The 11056-nt window shown below is 39.6% G+C and overlaps 2 protein-coding genes across 4 annotated transcripts in view; both read right to left on the reverse strand.

The window, feature by feature from the left end:
• The window catches only part of erbin (erbb2 interacting protein), a 72571-nt gene extending 69178 nt beyond the window's left edge, over positions 1–3393 (reverse strand). The window contains exon 1 of the mRNA XM_015016125.1: positions 2506–3393. The gene's annotated coding sequence lies outside the window, so the exon portion shown is untranslated. The remainder of the gene's footprint in view (positions 1–2505) is intronic.
• Positions 3394–3787: 394 nt separating this feature from the next.
• nln (neurolysin (metallopeptidase M3 family)) overlaps positions 3788–11056 on the reverse strand; it is a 31432-nt gene continuing 24163 nt past the window's right edge. For all 3 annotated transcript variants that reach the window (XM_015016127.1, XM_015016128.1, XM_015016126.1), the window contains exons 8-13: positions 6031–6397; positions 5697–5898; positions 5408–5594; positions 5192–5320; positions 4089–4225; positions 3788–4006 (exon numbers count right to left, since the gene is read on the reverse strand). In XM_015016127.1, the coding sequence (XP_014871613.1) occupies positions 3863–4006; positions 4089–4225; positions 5192–5320; positions 5408–5594; positions 5697–5898; positions 6031–6397 (1166 nt within the window). In that variant the 3' untranslated portion in view covers positions 3788–3862. The remainder of the gene's footprint in view (positions 4007–4088; positions 4226–5191; positions 5321–5407; positions 5595–5696; positions 5899–6030; positions 6398–11056) is intronic.

Consider the following 11056-nt stretch of genomic DNA (forward strand, 5'->3'; position numbering starts at 1 on the left):
AAAAAAATTTTTTTTTTTCTAAAAAAATTTTTTTTCCCCCAAACCTTTATTTTTTTTTTTGTCGGGAAAAAAAAAAAAAAAAAAAAAAAAAAAAAACTTCCACAGAACTTGTTAGGCCTGTCACATAAACTGACCCAGTAATTATTGCGATAAACGATAATATTGTTTTTTTTTTTAGACCATTTTAAGGAATATATCAATAATAGTGCAACAATGGGAAGTTTGCCAACTCTCAAAGACTACCAAACTTTTATTTAGTAAAGAACGCTTAGCACTAGAACTGGAAGACATTTTAAATATCCAAAATAAAAACACAACAAACAATAATAAATGAAAATATAAATAAAAAAAACCACACACAACTAAAACTCTAAATAAAATGGATTATGATGTAAAATGTTAATCATCAAATGGAAGCAGATCTCATTTTAATTGCTCATGTGACTCATTATTTTAGCACTTATTAAAGTTCCTTCATTTTTTTCAAACAACCAAACAAAAACCATGTAAATAGTGTGTAATGGTTGTTATGGGTCTTTGCCATAGATTTATTTTATTATTTTTCTTTACATTTTTCTACTGTTCAGTAAGAAAAAGAAAGGCTTCCATTTCATTCGTGTCACATTCAAAATGTCATGAAATATTAATTAAAAATTCTTAGAAACACCTAAAAAAAATAAAGGTGATGCACAAAAAGCTTCAGGTTTGAATCTTGTACTCTTTCTTTGGCACAACCCATTTGTACCAGAGGTCGATTTCTACCCGTTGTTAGATTACAGGCAGAAACGACAACGAGGAGAAGCTGATAGCTCTGTTTACATTCGAGCTGGGAAGGCCTCTGAAGCCTCATCAGATACAGCATCTGTTTACAACACGACAACACAGCCGTCAAATTAGGAGCGAGGGTCTGAAGGCAGCCAAATCCTGTTTTTTTTTTTGTTTTGTTTTTTTCCTGAGACAATCCCCTGATTTGAATGCAGACAGCGTTGCTATCTTGTCACACAACAACACTCTCCCCTTTGACAACCACCACTTTTGTCTGTCAGCACAGTCAGCTCTCGTGCGTTTTGGTAAATGAAATCATCCCAGCAGACAGAACAGAAACGTGGGTGATTCACAACACAGCCGGTCTAGATCCGATCTAGAGGTTAGTTGGGGGTGAACACAGACTTCTAAAACCGGACCAAACGGTTTAGCTCAGAGCCTCGCAGTGAGAATAAAAACGCCTATAGACGGACCGTATAGCTGCGCTAATCCCAATCTGTGTAAACAAATGACAATGCTGCTGCTGCAGCTACTAGTTTAATGACTGTTAGAGGGGATGATAGCTTCATGTATTTAAAAAGGTATGGCAGAGGAGCTATAGAAACAGGCTATGTTGTAAATACATATATGCTCCCAAATGGCCGATTACGCCACCGGATCCATTCCATTTTCATGGAAATACCCAAATATTTAGTTTTTTAAATTGGGAATTTTTGGAATCTTGGTTCCCCAGTTTTCACCAGATTCATTTTTTTTTACATCTACACCATTAGTGCCATTGGAGTATTTAGTGCCAGTGGAGGGGAAAAACTTTGTTATGATGTGCAACACTGCAACCACTTTTATTTTTGGTTCTCAACAGATCAAAATGGAGTAATCACTGACCCAAATGTGCAAAAGTGTTAGCATGGGGCCCCACACATAGAAGCAATAACTTATCATAATACTTCTACACACTACACCATGTCCACTTGTTCAGGCTGGTGGTGGATCTGTCATGCTGTGGGTCTGCTTCTCTCTCTACAACACTGCTAGGGTGTGGGATATCAGCCAATTTTAAATAAGAAAACTGAAAACGAACCATCACTCTATGATACAAGTTAAAACTTATGTACAAAAAATTTAATAAATCACTGATATTTTGCTACTACAATCAGATCAGTGGTCGGCTGTGAAGATTGCTCAGTTCAGATTGTAGGTAGAAACAATGGCAAGAGGCAGCTGATTACATCAGAGCTAGAAAGGCCACTCAACAGATATAACTGTTAACAACAATAGTAATAAAATAACACAGCCATCACATTATGAGTTTTAGTTCACTTTTTCTTGCCTGATTTAAATATGGACAGAAGCGCCACCGTTTAATAAAGTGCACTGTTTCTTTTAGTTTATTGATCAATACCTAAATTACCATTTAAAGACTGTTGTCTTTGCTGGGCAGTGAAACTTTAGGATCTCTAGAGAGCAGCCATGCTGATGATAATATTAAATTGTAGCGACAATTAATAATACAGTCCTAAGCCTACCGTTCTTCTTCCATCAGAAATATGCTCACGTTCATTTAAAAAAATGCATACCAACAATATCAAAATATTTTAAAACAGACTAGGGAAAAATTAGGCTGAATTAATACAGAAGACTGAGGTCGGACAGTATCAGAATGGCACTCAGAACGCTACAGTGAAGCTAGCGATAATGCTAGCATGGGGCCCCATAACTTGCGCAAACAAAGACACTTACCTCAATTTACGTCGAGCCTTCCCGTCATTTATCGGTGTCCGTGTTGTGGGAAAAGGTGCCAGTATCCGAAAAAATGTTTTCGAGAATTAAGTAGCGGCAAGCTGGGCAGCTTTCAGTTACGAGTTTGCCACGGGTTAGCAGCTAGCTAGTGGTGCCCACTTAAAGAACAACTTGAAGCTGGCCCACTGCGCACATTTCTTCTTAATCAGCCGTCCTCGAGTTCTTCAGCTGTTTTCGCACTTTTAAGTGTTTTCCTCCCCCAATGGCTCTCAGACTGGTTAAAGACAAAGACCACGGCGAAACCACCCGCGACTGGAGCGAATTAAAGACGCGGAACATCAAAAAAAATCCAAGATGTCCACGACAATCAGTAAGGAAATACAAAAGGTAAAAAAATGCGTACGACCTCCGGGCTGAGCGAAACGTTTTCCTCTAAAGCGTGCCGCACCCAGATGTTTTCGCTCATAATTTCCTTGTGTTTAATCATTGGCCATAGTCGCGGCTGTAAGGCAGTCGCTCGGAGCTACATGGAGGCTGGTAGGAATCCAGATGATGAGGTGAGTTTCGTCTCCGCGACCTTTACGTGTAGGAGACGGCTGTCTGCCAGAAGTCGCTTTTCCAGCTTCAGCCAAAGCCGCTTCGATGATGCTTTCACTGTCTCACCCAGAGTGTGTGTTTGTGATGATCCCCATGTTCCGCCCTAATGTATCCTTCCTTGCTCAATACGGATCCACCTTGACTAAATACAGCAAGTGTGTGTGCATCCCGCTGTAAATGATGTTTTAAATCCCGTTTCCCAAATATACAAAAGGTGTTTGCACCATTATGTGACGAGACTTCGAACACCGGTAGTGTGCTGGGGCCCCCTGCTGGAAATCCCATATATCGTCTTTAATAAATGGCTCTTCATATGGATACTGCAGTTCTCTAAACAGATTTTGGTCTCTTTCTAATGCTGTCAACATTGGTTATATGTAAAAATGTAGAGTTTAAGGATGTTTATGCATTTCTTGTTCCATAGAGTTATTTTATGTTTTTTATTCTTGTATTTATATGTGACTTAGTGTCAACCTGCAATGGAACGAGATACGGAAATTAGCCTCTGGGCTATAATGTCATGTATTTACATGTAAATGGTCATTAAAATGTACTGCCCCATTTTGAAAAAATAAAATAAATTTGAACCTCTGAAACACACTAAACTGCCTCATCAGTCTTGATCTTTAAAGTTTGTCTTTCAGTCATATTTCTTACACTGAAGCACATTTTTATTTTTTAATATCAAAGAACACATTTTCATATTGAAATGGTCTCAAATGTCTTTTATGTTCATTTTACATTTTAAAATTGTTTCTACTTATGATGTTTTCGTATCAGTCAGTCCTTTGCACTGAAAGAAAGCATCCTGGCATGGCTCACGTCCAAGGAAGCTTTTCAGCATGTCCATCCCGTCCACCGCGCCTCCAGCTTCTAGTATCACCCTCCTGTACTCTTTCCCGACCTGACAAGACACGCGTGAAGACGTTTTACACGATACAAGATCGAGTGCAAATAAGATTTAAGAAGCGAGCTAACCAACTAACCTTTGGGTTCATAATGCCTTCCTTTTTAAAACGACTGAAAAAAATGTCCATTGAGTAGACTTCGCTCCACAGATAGCTGTAGTACTGACCATCGTATCCTCCAGTCAAGTGGCTGAAACTGGCTGTCATATTGGTTCCTGCAGAAATCACACACATATTTATTGACGTATTTGACAAAAAGAACAATGCAAAATAGTTTCACAAGAGCTGGCTAGTCATGCAGAGGAGTACTGGGATGAAAAGTGATGGAGCATTGTCCTGCACAAGCATCAGTCTTTTTCCAAAGATCCAGACTTCTTTTTGTCTTGTAATAGCTAGCAGAAGGTTTGAGAGTTGATTTTGAGTCAATATTTCAATCTGAACTGGCTCATCGTTAGTAATACCAACTCATACCTCCACCTAGCTGGTGTCTGATTCAAAAAGGATCTTTGTGCCCATTATTGATCCACCCACCATTTGGTTCGTCAAGAGTCACTCTCATTTCATAAGTCAAGTCAAAGTTCATAAAACCTCTAGATAATTCTTAGCCCAGTCTAGATGCTTCAGTTTATGTTTTGTTCAGTGGTGGTCAAGTTTCAGCTTTCCTTATGTTGGCCATGTCTCTTAGCTCTGAACATCTTATACTTGTTGGTATTCCGGGAACATTGCAGTTATAGGACATGGCAGGGCTGGAAGATGATGGGTCACTGACAGCTTCACACTTAATTCTTCTCAAATCTTTGGTAGTTAATTTATGTCTTTTTCTCTCAACAAGTTTCTTGCAGAGCTATCCAGGGTGTACTCCGCCTCTTGCCCATTGACCGGTGGAGATAGGTACTAGCACCTCTCACAACCCTTCTAGAGATAAACCTGTTTGATAATGCATGGATGGATGAAGTTTCTTGCAACCCTGTTGACTATTTCCTAAAAAAGCTTGATGTTCTCTGATCACTTCCCAATATCTTAGCAATTTTAAGAGTGCTGCATACCCCTGAGAGACTTTTGATCATTTTTACTTCTCAGAGTCAAGCTAAGCATGGCTGAATAAGATACGTCTACAGTAGTCAGTGTTCTCTCTAGTGCTATACAACTTTAACAATCTAGCTGTTGTTAGTAGAACTGACCAGGTGTAGCAGGAACACCGAGGATGTCCTGGCAGTGCTGTGCAAACACCTCAGCTGTATCTGCACTTGGACAGGAGTGAAGGGACTGGTCCACTTTACTGAGGACAACCTGCCGCAGGTTCATCAGACCTAAAAACAACAATATCAAATTGAGAGAGGTTCTAAGCATGCGCCTTACAGAGAGTTGTAGGTTTCAGAGAATTCGGAGCGTCTGACCCGTGTTTGCTACTCTGGACGCAATCAGTTTGTCGAGCAAATCATCCGGGACCGGAGTCCCATCCTTGTAGTGGCTTGACATCCTTCTTAGTGGCTCCTTCTCCCAAACCCAGTTCTCCAGCATCTGGGACGGCACTTCCACAAAGTCTGTTTCCACCTGAGTACCCGTGAATTCTGAAAACGTGGTCTGTGTCAAACAAGCGCAGAGGTTAATCCTCTATTACTGGAATAAAACTAAACCATACATAGAATGCAACAATACTGAAACTGCAAATTGAGGAATTTACACCTTGGAGCAGAGCTCATGCATCACGTGGCCAAACTCATGAAAATATGTCTCCACTTCATGGTGTTGGAGGAGGGAGGGCCAGCCTTTTCTCGGCTTTGTAAAGTTAGCCACCATAGCAGCCACCGGAAGCCTGCGTTTTCCATCAGGTCCTCTGCATCCTGGCAGGAGGCCAAAGCAAGCAGCGTGGCCATACTTCCCTTCCCTAAAGAACATTCAAGTCAGCTTTTACAAAACTAGAATCAGAAGCTCAAACATTTGGAGTATGCTATGACAGAACTTTAGAGCATAAGGATAATTCAGCGTTTTTAGAAGTTGACGTTGACACCATCTTTACCTTGGGTGCAAGTCCAGGTAGAACTGTCCAATCTCCTCTCCCGTCTCAGAGTCGTGGGCTGAATAAAGCTTGACATCTTCATGCCAAACATGAGCGCCCTTGACCTCTTCAAAGGTGAGGCCCAGCAGCTCCTGGTAGATACCAAACAGCCCTCCTGTTACCACCTCCAGGGGGAAATACTCAATCAGTTTGTCTTTGTTTACAGCAAACTTGCACTGCTCCACTTGGTTCATGTAGTAAGGCAAGTCCCAGGCATTGATCTGCCCATCGAACTGGAAGCCCTTCATCAAGCACTCCCTCTTCTTCAGTGCAAGGATGTACTTTCTTTCCTTAATTCCAATGGGTTTTAGTCTGTCGTAGAATGCATCTGCAAAAAGTGGAAAGGTGAAAAGGTTTAGCAGACTAACATCAGTGTGTGTGTGATAAATTTTCAGGACTCCAAGCAGTCAATTTGACAGCCTCCCCATGGTGTTTTGTGATCTTTTTTTTTTTGTACCATACAAGTTTCTTGTGCATCAAAAAAAAAAAAAAAAAAAAAACCATAAACTTTATGGCCGCCCCTACAGTTAAATGCAGAGAACAATTGTTAGAGATCACGGATTTACTGTGGAATTTGGGGATATATAAATGTGATGAAGTGAAGGAGTTATTGTGCTAATACTGACTAGCTTAAATATTTAAGCATCTCACCTTCTACTCTGTAACTTCAAAAATAATGGGGAGCAAATTTTTTTCACCACATCCACTGATAAGTTACAAATTATGATATTCTGGTAAAAAAAGACTAACGAAAACATATGTAAAGTTAACAAGCTTCCACAAGAATTATCTATCAAATGCAAGTAACTGATGTTTCCTGAGAACCAGATATCCATCTGTCCCTTATTTTCAATGTTCTTTTCTTTTTTCTTTTTTTTACAAATAAAAAAATCAGCAGAATTACGCTTTTAGAGTTTTATTACAATATTTAATATATAACTTTTTTTCTTTTAATTTTAACTGCCTTTGAAACTGTCGCCCTAAAAGATGGCACATGATGCATCAACCGTGATGCCCAAAATTCCACTTCTTTTCATAAATTTATAAGTTTTTAAAAACATTTTATTTGTATGTGTGCATCTGAAGGCCTGACTGTGCGCCTAAACAATAAATTAAAAAAATGGCAAGAATATTCTCTTGTATCATTTTGTGTAAACTACCTCAAAAACCCTCAATGTTTAGTTTGTGCTGAAAATACTCTAACTCTCCACTAGAGACCGCTGTAAGCACATTATGTAGAGCCAAGAACCGTGAAAGGCTTCATTAATTTCAACCATACAGATGTATTCAATGTATCCAAAAGTAAATCCAATAGCTTGAACAGCAGACATTGTGTATAACAGCTATGCTAATATTTAAACGTCTGTGTGAGGAGATTGCTTTGCTTTAAACGTCTTTCAACCTCCAGGCTTTCTATTGGCTATCAGCATGTCATGTGACCAGAAACAAAGCAAATCGGTTTCTTTTTCACGCAAGCTTTTAGTTTGATTTGGCTCATTCATCTTAATTTTCCACTGTAAAACAACATCAGTGATTGACAAACAACAATTTCTATTTACATTATTTGTTTTGTGTGAGTGATAAAATGTTAAAGTTTGTGAACCGTGAATCAGAATGTGGTGGTCCAGATTTATATGGTCTCCTCACCAGTTATGTGGTATCGCTTCTCGGCCTTTTGGCTAAGATCAAGTGTAGTATCTGTTCTTATCAGTTTAATATCTGATACGTCCCCTACCCGGGGACCATATATTAAATTGATTTTTGGAGCAGGGAGATGGAATAGGGGCTTGCTCCGTCCACTCCACGCATCGACCTGGTATTGCAGTACTTCCAGGAACGGTGCACCCCCCTCATGTGTAAAATGAAAATAATACACTCAAGCTGTCTACAAGCCTAATTGAATCCCATGAAGTTTTGAATTTAAAAATGGCAACTTTTTTTGCTATGAGCCAATTTTAAGACAGGTTGACAATGAAATGCTGTGGACATGTAATATATCCTAAATGAAAACATAATACAGAAATTAAATACATTTATGTATTAACTTCACAGTAAAAAAAAAAAAAAAGTCAAATCTTTCTTTGAGTTACATCACGACAGTGAACACATAGTGTTGCAAAATCTAAGCTAACTTAACGCTTGAAAGAACACTTTTACTGCTATATGCACATTAGGAATTTAAATGGGCAGACAAACAACAAAAACACAATGACACTCTTGGAGAGAGCATCCTAAATTTTATGAGGGTAAGGGTTAGGGTTAACCCAAAGAGTGAAATCGCTCAAAACCTAAGGGTAAGAGAGATAAGGGTAAGGGTTAAAAATTGCAACTTTTCTGCTGCGAGCCAATCCAACACCGAGGTCAATTATCGCTCACAATTTTAAGATGGGTTTAGGTGAAATATAAAATAATCATCTGTCAGACACTCTTTTTATAATGTACGTCGTTTACTGAATATTATGCATACCCCTTGTCAAAATAATTCTGAATGATTTCTCTCCATTGATGCAGAGAAGGCATTCGACAGAGTAGAGTGGATCTATATGTTTGAAACTTTGGAGATATTAGGTTTTGGTGGGCCATTTATATCTTGGGTTAAGTTACTGTACTCCTCTCCGTCAGCCATGATTCTGACAAATAATTTCTACTCTTAACACTTCAGCTTACATTGCGGGACCCGACAGGGGTGCCCACTTAGCCCTTTACTTTTTGCTTTGGCTATTGAACCTCTGGCTCTGGCAAAAAGAACAAACAACTCTATTAAAGGTATCACCAGGGGTAGGTTTGAGCACAAACTCTCTCTCTATGCTGATGACCTTTTGTTATACGTATCAGAACCATAACTGAGCATCCCTCACATCGTAACACCCCTCTTTCAGTTTGGGGAAATTTCTGGGTATAAAGTAAACATGCACAAAAGTGAGCTTCTGCCTCTGAATGCCTGCCTAGATCATATAACAAGTGCTACACCTGTTAAAATAGCTAATCATAGCTTTGTCTATCTAGGTATTACAATAACAAAGACTTTTGATGCCCTCTATAAGAGTAATTTTGAGAAATTGCTTACTGAGACCCAACGTGACCTAAATAAGGTGTTATGTTCCGTGTTTCTGTATGTTTGTTTTTGAGTTTTCTGTGTTCAGTCCTGTGAGTCTCTGTCCTGTCCTCCCCGTTGATTGCTCCCCAGGTGTGTCTCATTCCCCTGATTACCCCGTGTGTATTTAAACCCTCCTGTTGTCTGTGTTCCTCGTCGGGTCCTTGTCGTCGTTCGTCACTCGCCAGTAGAACTGTAAAGTCCTGGTTTGTTTGTTTCCGTCACTCGCCAGTAGAACTGTTAAGTCCTGGTTTGTATTTGTTCCGTCTAGTCCGTTTTGTCAGTTGCTACCGGTATTTAGCTGCGTGCTTGTTCCTGCCGTGCTGCCTGCCTTGGACTGTTTGTGTGCTATTTTTATTATCATTAAATACATCATCTTCACCATACCTGGGTCTCAGCGTCTCTCCTCACCACCAACACCCCCACCTTATGACATAAGAGGTCAGCACTTCCTCTCTCTCTAGTAGGGACAGTGAATACAATCAAGATGTCAGTGCTCCCTAGGTTCATATACCTCTTTCAGTGTCTCCCTGTTGTCATTCCAGGTGCTTATTTTAAAAAATTTGATTCGGCGGTTTTGACTTACATTTGGAATGGCAAAAGCCTCGTCTTAAGAAAGATCATCTGTGAAAATCAAAGCAAGATGGGGGTCTAGCCCTTCCCAATATCCGACACTATTATTGGGTATGTAACTTGTACTGTTTGTCTTTTTGGATGCACTACAGCTCCAATGATGGTGGTCCCATTTGGGTGGAGACGGAAAAATTCTCATGTGTCCCTTTATCAATGCCAGCTTTGATCGGTGCACCCTTACCTTTACCTCTTAAACGTACTTCCTCTAACCGCATAGTCTATAACTCCCTGGCAATCTACTCTCAATTTAGGAAACACCTTCGTCAGAAGAGTCTTTCCAGCCCAATTGCATTTAATAACCTTTTTCCTCCTTCGCTGCAGGATGCTACTTTCGGTGTGTGGCAGAGTAAAGGCTTAAAATATTTTAAGGACCTCTATATTGAAAACAAGTTTGCTTCTTTTGAACAATTGTCTAACAAATTTGATTTACCAGCCTCACACTCTTTTAGATATGTACAGGTTAGGCATTTTATTCATCTATGTCAATATTTCCTGATAAGCCTCCCGATAATATAATCAATAAGTTGTCTTGTTGATGTCTTTCGACCCAACAAGACGTTAAGCGATCACTTCCTGGATAAAACTGACCTCCCTTTTTGATTCCCGATCCTTTGCCATAATTAAACAGTCCTGGGAGCAGGATCTTCAAATTACAATTAGTGAGGCAGTTTGGGCTGATATTTTGGTGAAAATCCACTCATCAATTTGCACGAGACACTCTCTTATCCAATTTAAACTAGTACATCAGGCATACCTCCATAAATCTAAATTGGCCAGAATTTACCCTCAAATCGACCCTATATGTGACAGATGTAAATTAGAGGAAGCCACACTATTACACATGTTTTGGAACTGCCCAAGGACACAGATATACTGGACTGGTATTTGTGAAGCACTGTCAGCTGTTTTTGGGGTTAAAATTCCTCCAAACCCACTCATGCTGCTCTTTGGGGCTACTCCTGAGGGTCTAGGTTTACCTACAGGAGGCAGGAAGGTAATTGCTTTCTCAACTTTGCTAGCACGCCGCTTAATTCTCCTTAGATGGAAGGATGCTGCTCCACCCACAGTGTCAAACTGGATAAAAGACGTTCTACTTAACCTAAAATTAGAGAAAATCAGGTATGTGATGAGAGGCTCTAAGAATAAATTTCATGAAACTTGGAAATCGTTTATGACTTTTTTCAATAAACCTTCAACAGAGGTTCTGGAATAGCAGACCTTGGAAATTTTGTCTGAGCAGTGGTTCAATAAATCTTGACA

This window comes from Poecilia latipinna, unplaced genomic scaffold (genome assembly GCF_001443285.1).
Source record: "Poecilia latipinna isolate Pla-1442-1.1 unplaced genomic scaffold, P_latipinna-1.0 Scaffold1983, whole genome shotgun sequence".
NCBI lineage: Eukaryota > Metazoa > Chordata > Actinopteri > Cyprinodontiformes > Poeciliidae > Poecilia > Poecilia latipinna.